The sequence below is a fragment of the Nothobranchius furzeri genome, chromosome 7, assembly GCF_043380555.1.
Source record: "Nothobranchius furzeri strain GRZ-AD chromosome 7, NfurGRZ-RIMD1, whole genome shotgun sequence".
NCBI classification, from domain to species: Eukaryota; Metazoa; Chordata; class Actinopteri; order Cyprinodontiformes; family Nothobranchiidae; genus Nothobranchius; species Nothobranchius furzeri.
This window is the reverse complement of record NC_091747.1, coordinates 38,295,992-38,319,498: the sequence shown is the minus strand read 5'-3', so window position 1 is coordinate 38,319,498 and position 23,507 is coordinate 38,295,992. Positions and strand designations below refer to the sequence as shown.

At 40.6% G+C, this 23,507-nt stretch overlaps 1 protein-coding gene across 3 annotated transcripts in view; it reads left to right on the top strand.

Annotated features, from left to right (window-relative positions):
- Nucleotides 1-23,507, top strand: part of LOC107382653 (partitioning defective 3 homolog) — a 517,719-nt gene that overhangs the window by 302,639 nt on the left and 191,573 nt on the right. For all 3 annotated transcript variants that reach the window (XM_054751349.2, XM_054751350.2, XM_070553054.1), the window contains one exon: nt 6,424-6,559. In XM_054751349.2, coding sequence (XP_054607324.2) covers nt 6,424-6,559 — 136 coding nt within the window. The remainder of the gene's footprint in view (nt 1-6,423; nt 6,560-23,507) is intronic.

The following is a 23,507-nucleotide window of genomic DNA, read 5'->3' as shown; positions in this document are numbered from 1 at the left end:
TTTTTATTCTGACTTATCCTACTGCTGTGTTGATTTTTCATCTCGTGTCATGTTTTGGTGGAAGTGAATTCTTCCTCTGAACTCATAAAAAAACAACGGATCCCGCTGTTGGAAGCACCAGCTTTAGGTGAGGCTCTGTGTGGACGTGAGGGGCTAATGAAAATGTGCTATCTAGCTAAAAGAGAAGAGGTGAGTTGTGCTTTGAGCAGAATGCAGTAGCTTAGAGATTGTAATTACAGCATTATAGAGGAGATGGGCTGGATTAGGGTTACAGCAGCTGTCTAAGACCAGGAGAGATGCTTCGGAAATGACAATGGACAAGACTGTATTAGCAATAGTTGACAGCTTAAAGGAATAGTTCAGATTTTCTGATGTTGGGTTCTGTAGAAAGGTTATAAACAATACAGTAGATTACCTGCTGTAGATCAATTGAATGATCTCAGTTTGTAAGAAACAAGATTAGCTCTGACCAGACGGATGAGCTAATGGCCATGCTGTCATCTTAAATTTTACCTTCAATGTGTATTTATTTAGAAGAGGAAATTGTGTTAGTCGTTAAGCTTCTGTTACTGTTATGTATACTTCCTGTGGGATTATCAATGCGCAGCCAGTGTTTGGCGTACATAAATGTTCTTAAAATTATGAGTCATCATGAGCCTAAACGTACCACAAATATGACCAAGAATCACACACACACACACACACACACACACACACACACACACACACACACACACACACACACGTGCGCTTTTTCAGAAGCAGCTTTATTGCCATATAAGATAGAGGCTCATCTACTAGCAATTTGTTTCAGTAGCAAGGTACAAACATACATACAAGTCAGGTAATCTATACATCCTTCAGACAGAATCAACATGGGAAACATAGCAAGATAAACAATCCATCATAAGCAGGGACTTAGGGGACTAGTGCGGATCTATGTGGTTGAAATGGTTATTGGTTGTTCAGGAGAGGACGAAGCTGTTTTTGTGGTGTGAGGTTCTAGTCTGTAAGGACCTGAACCTCCTTCCTGAGGGTAGAGTATTAAACAGTCCACGACCAGGTTGAAAGGAGTAAGCTGTTACCCGACCTGCACGTCTCAGAACCCTGGAGGTATACAGATCATCATCTTCATCTGATCACCTTCTCTGCTGAGTGCACAAGACATAGTCTTTGCAATCCTAACCCTACCACACAGTGATGGAGGAGGCGAGGACTGACTGGACGTTGGCTGCATAAAACCGTACCATTATCATGGTTGCAGAGGATCCTCAGTAAATGCAGGAAAAACATCCTCTTCTTAGCCTTCCTGATGAGGGAGCTGATAGACATCTCCCACTTGAGTTCATGGGTGATGGTGGTCCCAATGAAGTGGCAAGAGTCCACGTTTGAGATGAAGGGGTATGTCATGATTATTGGAGGTAGTGGAGCAGGTATTCTCCTGAAGTCCACAACCATCTCTCCACTGTCTTCTGTGTGTTCAGCTCCAGGTTGTTGTTGCTGCACCAGAACGCCAGACATTCTCCCAACCCCCCCCCCCCCCCCCACCCCCCCACCCCCCTGGTCCTGAAGGACTACTGTCCTGCCTGTTTTAGCTGATTGTGGATCATCTCTTTTGCATGTTCTTCAGTTCGTCAGATGCAAATTTATTTTAACAGGTGTGTTGGTACAGGAAAACATGGAAAACATGCACGTAGTAGCCTTCAAGAACCAATATCGAATATCACTGGTCTAGACTCACTCTGCTTTGTTTACAGCAAAATGCCTCATGTCTTTTGTGTGCATCAGCATTATGGCACCCTTGTTCAGAGAACTGAATAAAGGTTCCAGCGCGGGTCAACCTGGAGGGGAGGTATTAATATCTGGTTTGACTGTTGTTTTAAATGACAAGATGAACATACAACAGAAGTTTAGTTTATGACTATCAACCTTAAACAATTCCATTTAAACCCAGTTTTACTCACTTGGTTTCACACTGTTTTAACACCTATATAAACTAAACAAAGTGTTTAGACATCAGGACGTTTTCATCCAGTCCCGCAGGAGCTAAGTGGAAGCTGATTTTGACTGAGGCCTAGTCCACACGTAGCCGGTTTTTTTTTAAACGAATATCCACCCCTCCAAACACTTGCATCCACACCACCTCATTTTTAAATAAAAACTCTGTCTACACGTACCTGGATAAATACGTTGTTAAGGACATGCCAGACCTGTAGGTGGCAGTACTTCCCCCGTTCTTAACCTCGTTCTTCGTCTGTGGTCTTCCGCAAGGAGCAGTAATTCTGCTTGCAAAACAAACAAGCAAAAAGCACTTGGACAATTGATAAAGCGAGCGCAGCTCTGAGGGCATCCATGCTGTCGGCCAGTGTAAACACAGGTCGCACACGTGATGTCAGCATTTTTTTGTCGCGGAAAGTGACGTTGCGGACCTTAAAACTCCAGTTTTGTCTGTCCACATGCAGACACCCAAAACGGAGAAAACGTAGATCTTCACTTTGGCCGGAGTTTTTAAAAAGATCCGTTTTCGTGTGGATGACAGGCCAAAACTTAGAAAAATATCTATGTTTTGGCAGATCCCCGGCTACGTGTGGACAGGGCCTGAGTTCAGTGAGTCACCATGCTCTGTCCTCGACCTCAATCAGCAGGAAAATCCTCAGAAAATGACTAGATTAAGATGGTTAGAATGCACGGGGAGAGCTCATGTTCAGGAAAGATTAGGAAAACACTAAAATCTGACTTTTAGACCAGTCAGATGCTTTAGTTTGCCATTTTGGACTCATAAAATGAGACGTTACCAAGTTTTTTGTTGTTGTTTTTTTGATAACTTATCAATTAGCATAAAATGTGATCAATAATTATGAAGTAATGGTAAAATGGTAAAAGGCCTGTATTTGATATAGTGCCTTCTAGAGTCCTGGAACCCCCCAAGGCGCTTTACAACACAATCAGTCATTCACCCATTCACACACACATTCACACACTGGTGGGGATGAGCTACAATGTAGCCACAGCTGCCCTGGGGCGCACTGACAGAGGCGAGGCTGCCGAGCACTGGCGCCACCAGTCCCTCCGACCACCACCAGCAGGCAACGTGGGTTAAGTGTCTTGCCCAAGGACACAACGACAGCGACAGACTGAGCGGGACTCGAACCTGCAACCTTCCGATTACGGGGCGAGCACTTAACTCCTGTGCCACCATCGCCCCAGTTACCAGTTACCTCTTTGCTTTGCTTTCATTTTGTCATTTTAAGAATCACATCCTTCTGCTAACACACACTCACCCGTAGCATTAACAGGTGATTTCTGATTAATCAAATTAAATCAGGTTGTCAGTTGAGTAAATTTTATGTGGTATTGTCAAAGTTCACGTTGTAGACCGGCTTCATCAGGGAAACAGTCAAGTCAGTAAATATGGAGAGTGCCAAAGCTTTAACATGCAGAAAAGCATACCTAATTAATACTAAATACACAAAGGATCCCTGTTTTACTCATTCCATCTTTTAAAGTCACCCTCCCCAGCTTTCAGAGACACTGCCACAGCTGCCACTAGATTCACTTTATACATGATTTCCTCCTTGCATAAGAAAGCTTTTTACTTCTGTTCAGCTCACAATGAGCCAAAGATCGAAACGTATTAAAAACTGCAGAGAACAGTTGAATAAGAGGGAAAGAGCAAGTGAAATAAATCTTAATTTCGACGATTTGAACCTTATTGGGCCTAATTTATCCAGGGACATGCTTTTTATTAAAAGGCTGGCAGTGACCATGGCTGTGAATGTAATTGGGTTGACCCAGCCATGCACAGGCACTGCTTCTCTCCCTGCTCGCTCTTATCAACATGCTGTTCTGATAAAAGTTTTGTTCTTTCAGCCACATTAAACCCCTCATTTGTATTAAACCTTTTATTCTGGAATAACTCCCCAATGGCACCACACAGCGCTCCTGCAGACAGGCCACATGGCAGCACTGCAGTTCACTGAAGCCCAAGCACCAACAATCCCATTCCCCCCTTCTCTTTGTGTTTTGTACACTTTGTTTATTCTCAGCTCCCAATCCTCTTCTTTATCTGCCCTTTCCACATCTACAGTATTTGAACTTCTGTTTTTATGGACTATTAAAATAATCCGGTGTCAGACTGCCTCCGGTAAGTGCTTTAGAGGTTCATCAAGGTGCAGTGAATAATGTAAAATTAAATAATATTACAGCTCAAATGTGTTAAAGTGAAACTCTTAGAGGGCAGTGGAGTATAAGTGTATCTATGTCCACCTTGTAAGGACTGGCACATGCAATGAGTGTATGGGCTCAAAGATTAGCGGTGCAGAACATCGACCACATGGCAAATGTCACTGGTCCCTTTACTCCGACTCATTGTTAGCGACAGCTGTCTGTTGGCTGATGGGAAATCCATGGAGTTTTAACCAGCTTGGACTCCTGCTGGACCCGTTTCACACTGCTGAACCAGAAAATACCAGCTTAAAGCTGAAATGGATATCAAAGCCTTGGAGCCATCTTTTTGGAGTATCGATGACACGACCCCTGCTCTCCTGATATGTATAGTTTATATCGTTTCACATCCTTCACAGTCTTTTTGTGTTTTAGAAATATTTTTTTTTGTACATTTTTTAAACAAATCCTAACTGAAGCATATTTGTGTTAGCACCATAGTCAAATCAAATTTTCTGTTTCTCTAATGAATATATTAGTAAAAACAGAGTTAAATGGTACTGAGGACACAAAATGGGAGTGTCAGGGTGACCAGGTGTCCCACATTGCTCTAATCTCACAAAATGGGATTACGCTCTACCTTTTTATTGGTGTCCGAAAGTAAAATAAAGCCTCCTTTCCCAACCTAAGTTTCAGAAGGTCCAATCCCATTTTTTTTTTGCTCCCAATCTGATTCCAAGTCATTTGATTTTGGGTGTCTGCTGATGCAGAGTCCCGATCCGATACTTTTCAGAAAAGCATTAAAATAAGAAGAAAATACATCCAAGTTGTCCTTTAAGTTTCACTTTCACTTGTTTGGGAAGTGCACTGATTAAAAAACAAGTTTATATTATGAATATATTTAAAAGTAGCAGTGTTGCTCTTATTTCAAGATGTTTCCTCCCTCATTATGCAGCAATATGCATGTTCTTGTGACGGAGCAGGCACGCAGGCTACCTTTTCCCTGCATAACAGCTGTAGCTATTGCACGACTCTGGTGCTACAGGACACAACATTTTGTAGTTTGTTGGCAATTTCTCTTTATTCATTAGCATAACTTTCTCTGTTGACTGTCTTCGTGCTTTTGTCTGAGTTCGCTTTGAACTGGTAGCCTGGCCAGCCAGACCCATGCTTCCTTATGGGAAGCAATTGGTCTGGAAACTCTCCCATTCAAATAACCCCACCCTCTGCGAATTCTAACCCAGCCAATCAGCACTGAGCAGCGTACGTCACACACCGCTATGCTGAGTTTCTCATAAACATGGAGTCTGACGTGGAGTTCGCTGTGGCTCTTTCCTCTGTTCCAACTGACTTGGATATGTCTTTAAAACCACAAAAAGAAGGGGCACTAAAAGCCTTTATTCTAAAGAAAGATGTGTGCGCTGTCGCCAGTCACCATTTTTGACTACAGCTAAAGAAACGGTACAGTTGGAATTTCCGCCTTTTTTCTGATTGGTCATTTTTGAGCTGGCTAGTCCCGCCCCTCATATGCCTCTCTGTCTGAGTAACCAGACTTGTCCTCTGTGTAGACAGAGGACAAGTCTGGCAGGCGAGGCTGGTGAACTGGGACTGTTAGTGGCAAACTGGGAATTAATGAAGACCGGTGATTAACTTAGTTGAAGCCCAAAGGTAAAAGCCAAATGTTAAAGTAGTCATGAAGGCAGCGTGGCGCTGTGGCTTGTCCAGCATGTGTGCCCAGTATGCACCAAGTGGCTTTTGCTCTGCCTTTAATGTCCAGCTTAAAATGCCAACAAGCTGCAGACATTTTATCTCTGCTGAGGAGACACGTTAGCTTTGTGTTAGCCTGTTTGCTAACAGTTGCACTTTGGTGTCTGAATCCCTGCCTGCTGTAAATTATGTGATGTTACTGTGTTGTTTTCGTACAGATACAAATAATACTGACGTAGAGGAACTTGTTGAAATTACAACTAAGTCATTGTTATTCATTGAAAATCTCTGTCTCAGGATGAATTTAAAATGTCATATTTGTGGTTTTAAATGGTCGAATATGATGTTTTCTTCCCAATCCCGATCGGAGCATCCCTGGGATGAGAGGCGAAACATCTTGAAGGAAAACAAGAAAAGTCCATTTGCTAACCAAACCTTCAAGGCTTTTATAGAAAGGTGTAATGTTGATATTAGCTCTGACGTTGAAGCATTATTTTCTGTTATATTATAAAGAAGCGTGTCTGATCTCGACATCTGTCTGTCCTCATTTAGGAGGTCCCTGTCAGCCCGCCACCTTTGGAGCTTCCTGCTAACCCTCATGAACGTCGGATCTCTCAGTCCTTCTATGAAACAACTGACAGCTCTGACAACCTCTCTCCAACACAGCCTAATGCAATTGTCCGCAATGGTGAGTTGCATATATTTATATAGATGTGTAACAATTTATTTTTTTTTGTGTATCTTGATTCTGTTTTTCACAACTCAACAAAAAGTAGTCTGAAAATGATGTTTTTGTTTGGGTAACCATTTGGATTGATGGAGATGTGGTTGACCCGCTAACCTCATGAATAAATTGTCTGTAATCTGACAGTGATACCAGCCCTCCTCCCTTTAAAGTCTCCACCAGCACCATTTTCAAAGCCCAATCCCCCCTTCATCACATTCCAAGGAGCGCGGTTTCACTGTTCAAAACTCTGAGGGATTAACGTCAGCCCCAATCCTCCCCACCTTCACTCCACTCCGCTGGTTTCATTTGGGTCAATTCCAATTCTACCTGAATTAAATCAGTGGGCTGAGATCTGGGCTCTTTAGGTGTATTGGAATTGGCAATTCAATCCTTGACTAGTCACTGCTGTCATCTCGGCACTGACAGACTTTCACATATGCACGCACGGACGCTGGATGTGATTGCATCATGACATAGTGCAGCAGAATGTATCCTCATCTTTTTATGAGCAGCTTTTAAACATGATTTAATGTCCAGTCTTTCAATGTTTTATACAATGCAAACAATTTTGTTACTTGTGTGTTTCAACCAATAAGAATTATTTCTGAATTTCGTGAACAATCTAAATCAAGATTGAGCAATGTGAAAGGGCAGGTTTGCGCCCTCCATCTATTTGTTATAAGATCTTCTCCTAATCCCCCTAAAGAGAGTTGTCATCAGACGGTTCACTAGGACTCCAGCTAACCAAGGTGTGTCCCTTTACTCCCTCTTTTTAAATCTTTTACATTGTCTCTCCTTTTGTTGTCAAATCCAACATCATGTTTGTTTTGCCACCCTAGCTTTATCCCCTGGCTGCCGACGAACGCTCGTTTCAGAACTGTGCTCTTATCATTACCTGCAAAATGCACAAAAGGAAATAGATAAATTTAGATTTTTTTATTCTGTTGAAGCTGCAAGGGCACACTGCACTCATCTTTTCCTGCAGGGAAGAAGTCAAATAAGCCAAGTGGAAAAGTTTTGGGGATGTGGGCGGGCTGGCTGTTGCAGTAAGCTACCGAAGCTGAGGCTCAGCAGAGTCTCAGATCTTTGACGTATCTTGTCTCACAACACAAAAATGTTAGATATTTGACTTCAGTGTCTTCAGGCTGTCTCTGAGTTATGCCCTTATTAACCCCCGCCAGCTTTCGCTGACAGGTCGTCATCATCTAAACTGACATCCTTCTGCCATTTCAATTTTGGATTTAGTGACGGATTTATACTTACGACTGCAAATCAACACTTTCTCATGCAGGTGAAATGCAGGACATGAGTCATAAGTATAGCTGTTGTAAGTTCATCACATCATGGATTTACTCCTTCTCCTGAAACCTAAATTAGAAGATGAGAAGATCACCAACTAGTGGCGGCTCATCAATAGGTGTACAAGGGCACTACCCCGCCAATCTTACAGGACGAAGAAGAAGAAGAAGAAGAAGAAGAAGAAGAAGAAGAAGAAGAAGAAGAAGAAGAAGAAGAAGAAGAAGAAGAAGAAGAAGAAGACAGGAATCACAAAATATACAGCAAAAAAATATGAAGGTGAAAATAAAGTATCTATACATCATACAGACTATAAGTGCTGAGTTGAATCTGCATTGAAGTGTTATTTAAACATTTTTTCACACTTTTATCATGACTGAATCATCTCGTAACACATTTCCTGTTCGTTTCGGGTGCAGCAATCTTTACCATAGATATGCTAACCGGTGTCACGCTGGATGCCCCCTCCAATACAAAGATTAGGAGAGTACTTGGGGGCAAAGGTTTCACCGTTCTTTGTTTGTTTTAGAGCAGCTGAGTACACCCTGGGGAGTTTTGTTATTATGTCATTATGAAGAATCAGAAAATGATATAATGTGGCATCAGAGACTTGTAAACACTCTCCAGCTGGTAAAAAAATAAATAAATAAAAGTTTTATTTAGTTTTTTTTTCTATAACACGGATTATTACAACAGTAAACCAGCAAAGGTAAGACAGAGTAAATGCTTTTGACTTCATGAAATTAGCTTTGTTTCTTTCTTTCTGAATTAGCTTGTATTGGTGAATATTAAACACGATTTTGGAACAATTTTTCTGCTTCTGGTCCATCGGGTTTAAGTTGTGTGATGCATAAGAATGGTAAGTTGGCGTCCCCTAGTGGTGATTTGTTGTTAGCTCATCTGAAAACAGCTCAGTCGCCAAAACCACAAATTGCAGTAAATTATTAGAATTATGATCGGTGAGGATCTTTTAAATACATTCATAATGTGAACAGTTTTTTAATTCAAGTTTCTGAAAAACCTTAGTTTTTCACTGGAAATATGATGAAATATGATAACATATTAGCATTTTGACACATTTTATTTAAACACTCTTAGTGAGTATTTTTATATTATTTTGAATATGACTCAAAATTACAAACATTTTAAAGATTTATTATTTTTTATTATATATTTTTTATTTTATTTATCTGCCCATAAACTATCATTTTGAAAAGAAGCAAATGGATAAGAAACATGTTAATAAAACAACTCAACGTATCCTTTATTTGTATAGCACCTTACAGACATGGAACATGGCACCAAGGTGCTTCATGAAGAAAATAAAATCAATCAAAACGGGAAAAAAAAAAACACAGACAGAATGAAAACAGTAGCATAATTTATATAAAAGAACTAACAATGAGACAAAAACTTCAAATCATAAAAGTAGGTCTTTAGCCTTGTTTTTAAAACTGCCACAGAAGTAGAAGACCTTATGGACAGATGAAGCACCTTCCAAAACTTTGGGCCAGCCACTGAAAAGGCTGTATTCACTTTCATCTTCAGAGATGATCTAGTGACCGAAAGCAGCAGAAAATTCTCCGAACAAAGTGTCAGAGTCTTTTTTTTAATTTTTACTAATTTATTAGAAAATATTTATTTACACTTTCCCACAACAGATCATGCAGATCTCAGCAGGCATGCTCATTCCACCCCACCAAAAAATAAATAAATAAATAAAACAGTACAGTATGTATACAAACGTTTTTGTATTAAAATGACAGCTCTTTTACACAATGTCAGGAATGCAGAACTGTGAAGTACACATGTGGCAGTAAAACAAAAAACTAATACTTTCAATTCAACTTTGTTTTTCACCTTGTTAGTCATTTTCATACCCCCTGTCAGACAGTTAACAGAGTGATACATAAAATATAAAAAACTTGCGTTTGTAATACAACACATTCAATTATGATAATATATTTTGTTGAAAATATTTTTTCTACAATATTAAAAGAGAAATTAACTGAATGCATTTTAAAAAGGCAAATTGTCTTACTTTTTTTAATTAGGTGATTTTAGCAAATGACTTTGTTGCCTTGGAGACTTTCCTTTTTCAGACTGAAGCGGATTTACAAACCCTAACTCAGATATTGAAAAGGCTCCTAGAGACTGATGCAGGGATCTAATAGAGTTGTGCTACATATCACACAGACTTCGCTTTGGCTAAGAGTCATTATTTATTTAATCAGACAATGTAAACATATCTATTAGAAACCATCACAACAACTCCATCCTCTGTTATTTTCTTGGTTTTATTTTAATGCAAGTGATCTACAAGAAATGTTCCCAAACAGTAGAAAAAGGAAAGCAATTTAAGTAAGATACGATTAAATGCAAGATTTGTGTTCACTACCTGTATTCAGCCCTTCACTTGCAAGTGTTACACCGGCACATCTAGGTTTTGTGGGTTAGGGTCAGGGTTAGGGTTAGAGTGATAATATCCTAAACCCTTTCAAAACGCCTTCCCTGATCTTCATAAGTTAGTGATGTTTTTATTCATTTCCACTTTAAAATACTTATTCTTCCATCAAAACTCAAAATGGGAAGTTTGGGTTGCAGAGAAGTGAATTCAACTGAATGACTGACGTCTGTTGGATTGTGAGCAAATTCTGGAAGCTGAAACAGGTGAGGCCGTGAGCCAATGAAGAACAGGTGTGTGAGATCAAATGAGTGAAGGTGGGAAAACCTGAAGGAGGCAGTAGAACAGAATAATGGTGACTAAAATACAGCAACAATTATTATGAAGAGCAAGAATTATATAAATGTCAAAACCCAAAAATGCAACCCAAGCAGGCCTAGACAACTTCTGAATATCAGATCAGAATAACAACTAAAGGAGTAATTACACATTCATAAAACAAACACCTGAGGGTAACTTTTACAACGTAAATCGGTTTTCTGGAGTTTTCTATTTTATATGTAATAAAATGAAAATACTCAACATCGTGAAAACATCTAAAACCTTTTTTCCACTTTGACACAAAGTGGTAATAAATGTCTTAAGGCCAAACAGAGAAGCTGCTCCATCTTTTGTTCCTAATGGACTCAGACGTATTGGCTGGTGTGTGATACGTGACAGCTGTGGTTAGAGGACAGATGTTGAGATGGGCTCAGCAAGGTCAGGAAATGCAGTCGCTAAGGCTTGACTGACAGCTTGACGTGGAGTGTATCTAAACCTGCTAAATTACTGAATCATGAAGGTTAGACGTGTGGAGTTTGCACCATAGCCACACTCACAATGCATGTGCACAGCTTCATATATAGAAATGTGCAAGCTTTGTTAGAATTCCCAATGAAACACAGCAAGTGTTCTTATTGAGAAGAAATGGGATTTCATCCTTTAGAGATTCAAAACAATTTGTATTTTCTGCTGCAGGACTTCATTTTATTGGCTGTAGTTTTCATTTTCCACAGGTTGCAATGCCCAGTGATGACACGTTTAATACCATCTATTGCTGATGGGTCACTGGAACATCTCACAAACATTTCCTCCAGTCACTGACAGTTCCCTGTGCTTGTTGTGAAACAGAATGATGGAGTTTTTGTAGATTTGACTGAAATATAGGAAATATAATTACCATAGCAACAGTGAAGGAGAGGGTTATACAGATGATTGACTCTTAAATTGGTGTTGATTGTAGGGATGTTTTTCTATTTTTGGTTTTCAGTAGGTTGATTATCCATTTGTCTCTTTTTCAGAAGGCTGAGCTGTTGTCAGTTTCACTAATGCTCACAATGAAAATTGTGTTTTTACACCTAGCCAAAACATTCAGTGTGCCCTGTTTGACTGAAAATAGATGAGTCTTTTTTCTTGTTTTTGCTTTTTGTTTTGGTACTTTCACTTTATCCTGTCCTTTAAAGGTGGAAAACTGAGGCAGCAAATCTGGCTCACAAACATAAAAAGGGATAAAAATATAAAACTGTGACAAATTCTGTTTACACACATTGTACCAGTTTTTATTATTTATTTATTTTTTGAAAGGTTGTTAGCATCACAGCCAGCTTGGTTTGTGGTTTTTCTATAACTGAAATGTGTCACTAGGTGTGGGCCCCACATGCTGGGGTGAAAATGAAGGCCTGTGCAACAAAACAGTCTGAACACGTCTGCACACTGAGGAATGGCACATGAGTAACATTTAGATATGGTACTGGAGGTGGAAAGCACACAAGTGGATTCATATGGTTACCTTTATGTGTTTGTAATGATTTAATATTTGGAATCAGTGGGACAGACAACAAAGAAATGTTGATCTCCACCTCCGACCAAGTCAGACTGCTAATAAAATCTACACATAGATTTAGGTGGGTAATTAACAAAAGTACCTCAGTAATTTGGAGCACAGTGTGATAGTTTTAGGATGTTTGCTAAGTACATGAACAAGTTTGATTTCCTTTTCCTAAACCGTGTTTAGTGAGAGCTGAACTCTTTAAGTGAGTCGTTGTGAGAAAATAATTAAAATCTGCGCCATTAGGAGAAAAACCATGTAATAAGTGCAAACGAGTTGCCCTGAAGCTAACTACATTAGCATCAATGAGCTGTGCAGTTATTGGAAGCAGTTACCAGCCATGCTTTCTATCTGGCTGGGTGGAACAAGGCTGCATGTGTAAAATAGTTATGTTCAAGAGTTCTGTGTTTTCTGAGTATGGACTCAAGCAGAAGTAAAAAAAAAAGTGCTTTTTTGGCTATTGATCTTGTCAGGTCTAAAACCCTTGAGTATATGATGTCCATTTTAGGACATTCTATATTCTCAGAAAAAAAACCTTCACTGCTGTAACGCACACGCATATCCTGTGAATTGTTGGTAAGGCCGTTTGCTTTGATGCCCAACGATGTCCTGTGACCTAAGGGTATCCGAAAATGGACATCATACATGTTCTCAACAAAAAAAGTCAACAGAATATTTTCTAAACCCTGCAAAACTATAAGAATATGGCAGTGTATAGCAATCAGTAAACAATAAAACAACAAAAAATGTTTATAAGTAAACCAAACTGGTCATAGTTACCAAAACCAGCCTCACAACATTTGAGCAGACGTGTACGATGGATGAGCTGATGTGGTCTTACTTGATGTCATGTCTACTTGCAAGAGTTGATTTTACCCCTTAGAGAAACGAGTTAAAAATGACTTTGCCCTGGACCTTTACCTTATTCTGTGTTCCACTGCATTTACCATGAGACCATCTGGGTTAAAACAAGCTTTCAGCAGAAATTGTTTTGTCTTAAGTTAATAGCACTGAGGTAAAAGTTTCACTTTCATCAATGTATAATCATAAAGATGTTAGTGACACAATTTTTTATAGTCTATGGGCATTACTGATTGTTCGTTGTCTTCTCATGTTCAACTAATCAGAGTCAAGTGAGACAGTGTCATCAGGCCCGTCATCTAAATGTTCAGGTCAGTTTCATTGATGAGGAAATCCGGCCTGAAACACAGTAGAATGCTGTTAAAAATGGCAAACTCCACTGGTGTGAGTAAAGCCTTGGTTTCCATCAGCGTGTACTTAAGAGGATTACCGGCTTCAATCTATGTATGGGTCTGGAAACCGATCAGATAATGATCACTCCTCCATCCAAATCAATAGGCCAAAGTGTCACAGAAAGAAGGAGGAAGAGAGAGAGGAAAGGGAAACAGAAATGCTCTCTTTTTTTAAGAAGGTGGTAGCCAATGTGTGACCTACACCTCAGAGTTTATTGTTTTCGATGGGAGTTAATGGTCATAGGGCAGAGGAGAAGAAGCCAAGCTCTGGTCTGCCAGGGCTTTGGCAGTCAGGTGGCCTCTTGAGCCAGATAGCTCATTTTTCTGGCTTCACTCTGTGCCAGAAGGAGAACAAACATCTCTCAATGCTACATAAAACCCCTTGCATTTTAAGATAAACTGCCCAGATTTTGTGACCAGAGAAGAGGCCCTTCACTGAGAAAACATGTTTTACTTATTGCGGCAACCTCTTCCTGACCTATTTCTTAAGTGCCGCAGCAGGCTCAGCAATGGGTAGAAGATGAATGACGTGCTCCATGTATCACTGCAATCTTGTCTTATTTATTATCTCCATTATACAATTAACACTTATTGCACTTATGGATCGAAATACATATTCATAGGATAAAATAAGCGGTCAACAAAATGTGTCACCCATGCTCACCCCGCCATCATCCTTCCTACTGTTGTCTGTCTCTCATCACACCTGTGGCAGGTGCAGATAATGCCCCAGGACGCACAGAGCGGCACGTCCACCTCCCAGGTGAAACACAGTTACTAAAATGATTAAAATAAAGCTTCCTAATTCTGGCTCCTACATTCCAGCCCCTAATTGTTCTACGACATAATTACTACAATACTAACATGTAGGAGAAAATCTAGAACATACTAGTAACATCTTCACTAACGATAAGCCAACAGATCGAAATCTGTAGAAAAATGTTAACTAACTGTAGAGCCAATAATCCATCACAAAGAATGTCAAAGTCCATTAGCTTCTTGGAGAAGACAAACTTTGGTGATAGGTCTGTCCAGGAAACTGGTTTTGGGTTTGATCCAAATCCGTCACACCAGTCCTTTCGCATCAGGAACCACTTCCACAACTCTTCCCACTGGCCATGAGTTGCGAGGAGCTGCGACATCCACGACCACCATGACATCCCCAGGAAGGAAGTTCCGTTTGATACGCTGCCACTTCTGCTGCTCTTGAAGCTGAGGTAGGTACTCCTTGGTCCAGCGTTTCCAGAAGAGATCCGCCATGTACTGGAGCTGTTTCCACCGCCACCGTGCATAAACATCGTCAGCCTGGAAAATTCCTGGTGGAAACAACGGATTAGTCTTCAACAGTAAAATATATTTCGGAGTTAATGGCTCCAAATCATTTGGGTCAGATGATGCCTTTGTTAAAGGACGGCTATTAATAATAGCCCCTGCCTCACAGAAAACTGTGTGAAGCCCTTCTTCATCGAGCTTTTGTGTCCTAAGAGTTGAATTTAACACCTTGCATACTGATCTTATCAACCTCTCCCAGACTCCACCACAGTGGAATCCTGTAGGGGATTAAAGACCTATTTGATTCCCTTGTTAAGCAAGCCATCATTAATCTGATCTTGGCTCCATTTTCTGATTGACTCTCTTAATTGGCGCTCAGCACCAACAAAATTAGTGCCATTATCAGAACGCATTTCCAAGACTTGACCACATCTGTAAAAATAACTCCATAAATTTTACTGAGCTCCTTCCTCGCTTTACCTCAAAGGGCCCAAAACTATCAGGGACAACTCTGTCCTGTGGAAGATCAGCCATTTGTTGTTGACCGGGTGCAGCGTGCAGCCTGCGACAAACAACACATTTAGACAAAACCTTCCTGATGACTACACTGACACTTGGAATCCAATGTCTCTGTTTCAATCTGGAAAACATATAGGTACGGCCTCCATGTCCTGTAACCTCATGCAAAGATCGAAGAACCAGATCAGAGACTTGACAGTGTTTAGGCAATATGAGTGGTTGTTTTGCTTTATCTGGCATCAATGCTCTAGTAAGCCTGCCTCCCACTCTCATAACCCCCCTTCCAGGAGAGGATTAAGGTTAACAATGTGACTATCTCCCTTCTGTCACTTTTCTGCAAAATTCTCATCTCTTCAGGAAAACATTTCCATTGGCAAAATGAGATGATAGCAATTTCTACGTTTTCAAGCTCTTCCACAGAAAGAGGACCTTTTTTCACTTGAGCCTTTGAAGTCTCAATTACCTTGGCTAACTTCTCCTGTGGCTGAGACTTCAAATTAGCACATTGAGAATGCTTCTGCAACAGTTTTTTGCTTTGACTAAGATCCAACAACAAGTTTTTAATCCTTAGTAACCACCCAACCATCCTTTTCAGCTTAAACCAAGATGAGAAATGTTCTATGAACCTCATGAATACATCAGAACCACATTCACAGACAAACATGCCTTAATCTCAGGATCTTCGGAAACAGTTGTAGATTGATTAGGCTCTTCAGACCATTCATTCTCATGCTGTTTGAGAAACGTAGACCCAGAAATCCATTGACTGTTTCTCAAAAAGGTTCGAACACTGACTCCCCTTGAAGCCAAATTTGCAGGATTGTTAGTGGTCTTTACATATCTCCACTGAGACACGTTCGATACTTTAAGTATCTCTGTCACACGATTAGCCACAAAGATTTTAAACCTTGAGGTTTCATTCCGAATGTACCTCAAAACAGATGCACTATCAGTCCAGAATATTGAGTCCAGCAGCTCCATGTGTCTCCCTTTTCCACATTTTATCCATTCTACTTGCGACCACAGCTGCTGTCAATTCCATAAATGGTATGGTAATAGCTTTCAATGGCGCCACTCGAGCCTTTCCTATTAAAAATGCACAATGGACCTCTCCAGATTTATTGTGAAGTAAAAGGTAGGTAACAACACCATAACCAGTCTCACTAGCATCTGTGAAATGATGTAGCTGAGCAACCTCAGCTTCTGCAAAGTTGTAAGTTTTAAAGCATCTTTCAACATGAAACTTTTCCAACTGATGCAACCCTTCCAACCATGTTGGCCATCTCTTTACAGCATCAGCTGGGAAAACGTCATCCCAACCAACCTGTCTTTTGCATAGATCTTGAAGTAGAATTTTAGCAGGTAACACAACTGGCGCCAAAAATCCTAAAGGGTCATAGATAGAGCTAATGATGGATGGAATACCTCTCCTTGTGAGGGATCTATCTTTAATCATGATTCTAAACTTGAAAGCATCTGACTGGACACACCACTGCACACCTAAAACTCTTTCTAAAAGCAATGTGTCACTGTCCAAATCAAGACCCTTCACCTCTGCTGCCCTTTCTCCTTGAGGAATAGCAGAAAGCACCTCTCGCTTGTTGCTGCACCACTTGGTAAGCTGAAAACCTCCTGCTGCACACAAAACAGTAAGTTCTACACAGAGTTGTATTGCCTCATTTTCTGTTGCAGCAGATACCAAACAGTTGTCAACATAAAAGTTGTTGAGAACCATATCAACTGTCTTTGAACTAAACTGTGTTCTGTTGTCTTCTGCACATTTTCTCAAGGCAAAACATGCACAACTTGGGGATGACGTGGCTCCAAACAAATGTGCTGTCATTCTATATTCCATCAACTCCTGATGAAAATCTCTCACTGTCTGCGTCTGCGTCTCCCCTCACGTGTCTCCTTGTGTTCTCCATCCCTCTCTAGGTTATCCTTTTGTGTCTCCTAGCCCCTTCATGTGTCCTTGTCTGCGTTTCTTTTATGTGTCTCTTTGTGTTCCTCATGTGTCTCCTGTTTTGCAGCCCTCTAGATCATCCCTCCCAGGTCCTGTGTTCCTTCAGCCTTCCCCAGTCACCCTTCTGCAGTTTTTTATAGGTTCAGCTTCTCATTTTATTAGTATCTTTAGTATGTTTTTTCCACAGGATTTGTAGTTTCCCTTCCCCCTAGAATATTAGTTTATTTTGCGTGCTCATCTTGTCTTTAGGTTTTTTACTCTTAGGTCATGTTAGTTTCCTCCGATTAGTTAATTGCTTTCACTTGGATCCTCTCCCCACACTCCTGCAGCCTATCTGCCTCCCATCATGCCCCAGTGTATTTAACCCTGTCTGTTTAACTCTGTCTGTTGTCGGTCCATTGTTTGTGTCAGCGTTGTTGTGTGCCTCGTCTCTAGGTTTTGTGCTCTATGTGAGCTTTTGTTCTCCTGTTGTTCAGGACTTTGGTTTTTGGCTTCCTGCCCTTTTTGGATTTTTTGTGCCTCATCCTAATAAAAAGGATTTACTTTTAAACCGCTCCTGCCTCATGTCATCTGGGGTTTTCTGCATATTGGGTCCTAACCTCCTTCTTACCTTCAACGTGGCAAAATCTCCATTTGGCCACCACAAAATCCTCAACAGATCACAATCTGTTTTTGGCACTTTGACCTGATGGTACATCACTTTAATATCGGCCATAAGCACAACAGGTTCCTGTCTAAATCTGGTTAACACACCAACCAATGAGCTTGCAAGGTCTGGCCCCTGCAGCAGCTGAGCATTCAAAGACGTTCCTTGAAATGATGCTCCACAGTCAAATACGACTCTTATGGTGTGTTTTTGTGCATGATGGACAGCATGATTTGGTATGTACCAGACTTTGCCATCACTTTGATTTGGATCTTCAACTGGTACCTCTTCAGCGTACTTCTGGGCAAGAATCTTACTCATGAAAGCTGTATAATCAGCCCGTAGCAATGATTCTTCATTAGCCTTTCCTAGAGATTCAAAGCACGTTGCTCAGCAACTTTCTTGTTATTTGGCATTCTCAAGTCGCTCTTTCTCAAAGGGAACCCAATGCTGTAATGTCCATCAACAAGTTTGACAGAATTTTGAACAGATTCCATGAACAGATAATCTTCCCAAGACCACCCAAGCTGGTCATCTTGAGACCTTTCTGGGAGATCTTGCTTCATCTGATTGTGTAAATAGTTGAAGAATTGTGGAAGCAGTTAAATGCCAAAAAACGTACGTAAGCAGAATAATAATAAAGTAATAACTAACTATAAAGGGAAACAGGATCACTATAGTTTGAATGCTTTAGAGTGTTCAAACAATATTGATTATAATAATTATATATATATATATATATATATACATATATATATATATATATATATATATATATATATATATATATATATATATATATATATATATATATACATAGTTTTGTATTTTTGTGTCCTTTCCCAAAAGTCTACAATGATGATGAGTACCCTAAAATTTGTTATATTTTCTTCCCACTGTTTTCAGGCCTATGATGTAAACACGTTTCCTATAAAGATCAGATTTAATTACATTTACTATTCCAACATTCAAGTTGATGACTGCAATAATCACATTGACTTAATTGGGTTTCAAGTGCTCACTATAATTCTGTTAGGTGTTCTCATTCAACGTATCACATTACTGCCACATGGCACCACCAACCTAACTATTTGTTTTTGTTTTTCAGCAGGACCTTAACTGTTGTGGTTGAATGGATCCTTTCATTTCCTGTTTCAAGTCTAGGTTCTTTTTTTTAACACAGGAAAGGTTGTTTTACCTAACTGACAGTTTTGACCACTCCGGCACTCATCAGACTTAATAACAGAATAACGAGACTAGACAAGTGGGCCAACATTTACAAAATGCTTCAAAAACCTGCGGATACCCGACATGGGCAATAAACAAAGTAAAAAAGCAAACCAACAAACAACAACAGAAAGAAAACAACAACCAAAACAAAGAACCAGAAAGCCCAGAACCGAAACTAGTGATAACCCTACCATACATCAAAGGCATTACAGAAAAATTATAGCAACAATGAAAAAACAAAACACAAACAGACCAACAAAACGACACATAAGTTAGAAAAAAACTAGTACACCTAAAGGACAAGATATTAGCAGGACATAAGTCATTTATGAAATCCCATGCAAACTCTGCAATAAAACATACATAAGAGAAACCGGACGCCAACTCAACACACGAACATTAGAACATAGAAAAGAGAGCGAGAAGGAAACAAACAATGGCACACAAGAGCAGAAAGTACAATAAAGAAATCAGCCGTAACAGATCACTGCACAAGAGAAAACCATATAATGGACTAGAACAACACAAGATTCATAGCCACCGGAAAACAGAATTATAAAAGATGGATTAAGGAAGCCATAGAAATAAGGAGACATGGACACACAACCATGAACAGAGACGATGGGGTCTACACATTAGATCACACATGGGACTGTGTCATCGGTGAGGAGAGCGCGTGCAGCAGAGGGCAACGCCATCCTCTGCTGCATGCAAATAAACAAAGAAGAAAGTGATGCCGCCATTAGCAGCTAGCTCGGATGAAGACTGCATGGGTGGTTGAAAATATCAGCAAGGTAAAAAGAAATCTTTCCTGGTTGAATGGGTGTTTGGGTAGAGGGTCTGCTTTGGGTCAGTGTGTCTCATGGGCCATCACCTTTAATTAGAATGTCACAGAACAAAGAACAAAGGTCACAGTAAAAGGCAAGTTACCAAACAAATGCATATATTGTTGTGAAGCATTTATCATGATTAAAGCATGTCCTTATGACCTTCCCTTTTCTCAAAGTTTTGTGACTAATGATGTCTCACAATCCAATCAAATTTTTTTTTCAGTTTTGTTCTATTTATTTTTCTACAAGGCAATGTGTCTGGAAAAAGCATGAAAGGTTCCCAGTGTTTTCAGAACTATTTTGGTCAGAACTAAATAAAAGGTGATTTTAGATTATGGAACTGGGCTTGTGAGAACAGTAACTCCATTCAGCGTGCTCAAGTTTAAATAAATGAACTGAGTTTTTAAGAGCTTTTGCATTTTGTTTCAGCTCTCAGCAAGTTAAAGCATGCACTCACTGGCCACTTTGGTTGATGGTAATTGGTCTGTATTTATATAGCATCTTCTAGAGTCCTAAAAACCTCAAAGGTGTCATTCACCCATGTGTGCACACCTTCATACTCCCACAGAGATGAACTGCATTGCCACAGCTGTCCTGGGGCACACTGATGGAGGCGAGCCCCCTGTACATCGGTGCTACTGGTCCCTCTAACCACCATCAGCAGGCAAGGAGTTAGAAGTTTCTTGCCCAAGGACACAATGGTTGCAGCAAACTGAGTGGGGTACGAACCTGCAACCCACCGGTTAAAAGGGCAGACACTTAACTTGTCCATCACCATCACCCCACTTTTTGTACAGTTTTCTAGAATCAGGCTGGACCTCCTTTAGCCTTCATTCTTCAGTTCATTGATATAATTAGGTGTTCCTCAGAGGATCAGGGGCCTCATTCATCAAGCTTGCCTACGCACAAAATGGGGTCGGAAAACTGCGTAAGCAACTTTCCACGGAAACTTTGGGATTTATGACAGAAAACAGCGGAAAAATGTGCGCAACTTTAAGTTGACCAAGGACCTGGCTTATGCACATGTTGGACATGGAGAGCACCTGCCGTGCTGCTGCTGAGAAGGATACAATTATGAAATCCTGCAGCATTATCACTTGTACTGCTTCGTTTTCACACAGAACAAGACCCCCCACATGCACACACACGCGCATGCACACACACACATGCACACTCACACACACACGTGCGTGCGCACACACACACACACACACACACACACACACACATACACACAGCCTGAAACGCAGAATACAGAATGCAGAATATCAGCAGGGGGACAGATTGAGACAGAGTGTCATGCGTCTGTGACAGTGAGTGTCCTGTCACTGTGACCCGATTGATCATGCGCCCTGCCTACTTGTACAAGGAGATCTCCGTTTAGGTGACTGGTTAGCGCGCGTGACTTTCACCTGGGGATTGAATCTCGATTGGACCTTTTTTTTATATCCGCCACAGATCTCTCTGAAGAATTCACAACATTGACGGCTTCAGCAACGCTGTGCCACTCCGTGGATTTTCTCTTGTTTTGCAAAAGCACTTCCTTTCATTTTTCTGCCTCACCCACAAGTACATGAATTTCTGCTTCTGTGAAATTGCACTTCCTTGATCTGCCTTGATCTACGGTCCCCATGTCATTGGCGGAGCGCTGCAACAAGCCGGCTTATGTATATGCATGAGATCCACTTTGCATATACTATTTATGGCAGTAAGTGGGCGTGGTGAGGGCGGTATGTGACTAAAAAGCAGCTGAGAACCTTTCTAGATAGTTTCTGATTTATGAAGCGGAGATTGCGTGCAGCTGTGCGTACTCCATGTTTGATAGATCACAAACCTACTTGGCGTAAGTACTTTTTTTGCTGAGCTTAAGTACGGTTTTAGTAAGGATCCTGTGCAATGTTTGATGAATGAGACCCCTGGGCCGCAGTGGGCCATCTCCCTAGAGCTTACATCTTGTGACATGAATCTGTCCTCAGTGAAAGCTCGGTTTCAAGTCAAATTGTATCCGAAAATAGATGTGCAGCTGCACTTGTTGGGAACTTACTGTAGCTATTGTCTATTCTATTCATTCAATTTCTGTACCCGCTTATCCAAGCAGGGTCATGAGGGGCTGGTGCCTATCTTCAGCACTCTTCGGGCAGGGTACACCCTGGGCAGGTTGCCGGTCTGACACATGGCAGCACAGACACACAGGACAAACAACCAAGCAGACACTCACACCCAAGGATAATTTAGAGAGACCAATCAGCCTGACAGTCATGTTTGTGGACTGTGGGAAGAAGCCGAAGTGAAACCACGCGTGCATCGGGAGAGCATGCAAACTCCTTGCAGAAAGACCCCAGGCCAGGCTATGAACCCAGGACCTCCTTGCAACGTCGCTAACCACTGCACCAATGTGCAGCCGCTTTTGTCTCTTGTAACAATAAAATGCAGTTTTTTTTGCAGTTTGTTTGTTATTGCTCTGCATGACCCCGTTTCTCACAACTTTGAGTGTAACAGTTGCAGCCAGGTGATGCTAGCTCAATAGTAAGTAAATGTGACTGGTTTAGTCAAATGCTTCTCTTAAACGAGCAGTTAATTCCCCTCTTATGTTCCCTGTAAATAATCTATTTCCTTCTCTTTTAAGAAAGCTGGAGTTGTTGACATGCCAACTTTTGAGATGCATTTTTCGTTTCGTTTGCATTTTCTACTTTTTGGCCAAACGTTTCTTTTTTCGCTCATGTTGAATTTCCTGGTTGATTTCTCCTTTAAACCAAGAAATCTATGTTCTTGCTTCATGTCTGCTGACTGGGTTAGGGGTCTCACCTGCTATATAACAAAGCAATTCTGGGGTATATAAATACAAGTGAAACAGTTTCATCCATGAGCAAGTTTTTAACAACATGATAATGCAATAATAGCAGCATTATTCAAACTAAAATAACATCTTAGTAACAGTATACAGACTCTCTGAAGTCTGATTTGTAGAAAACGAGTTTTAGTAATCATGTTTTGGTTACATGACCCTTTTACCGTTCGGTATGATAAATGACTAAAAAATACATATTCAACAAATTAGTTGATTTGTTGCTGGACTTTCTCTCCACACGCTCACCTTTTTCCCTCTTTTATTTTCCCGTTTGTTTTCTGAGTAAATACTTAAACTGAACTACACACTGTACTGCTGCGTTGCTCACTGGTGCTCAGATTTTTACTCCCACAAAGTGCATTTATCTTGTTCATGGCCCCGGTGAATTTAAGCCTCTCGGATTCATGCCAGGGTAAATATTGTTGTCTGCTGTTAGTGATTACATACAATTGTTCCTAAGCTATTAAATTAGGAAAATGGCCCTCCAATAATGGAAACAAAAACAAAGACCACAGGAAGTCCAGAGTTTGTGACAAGCCCTTTTGTAATGGTAAGCAGGTGCGGCTGAATTCAGGTCCCATCATGTGTCTCGACACCAGGTTGAGCTTTAATGAGAGCATTCATATTTGTGTTACAGACTTGGAGAATCGTGCAGTTTTATGCTGTAATTTTGTTTCTGATGCTGCTGAGCAGTGTCTCCACTGCCCTTAGCACTGAGTGCCTGCAACATTCCCCATTGACTTTGACTCCTGAGGAGCAGCAAAAGAGCGACTCTGAAAGT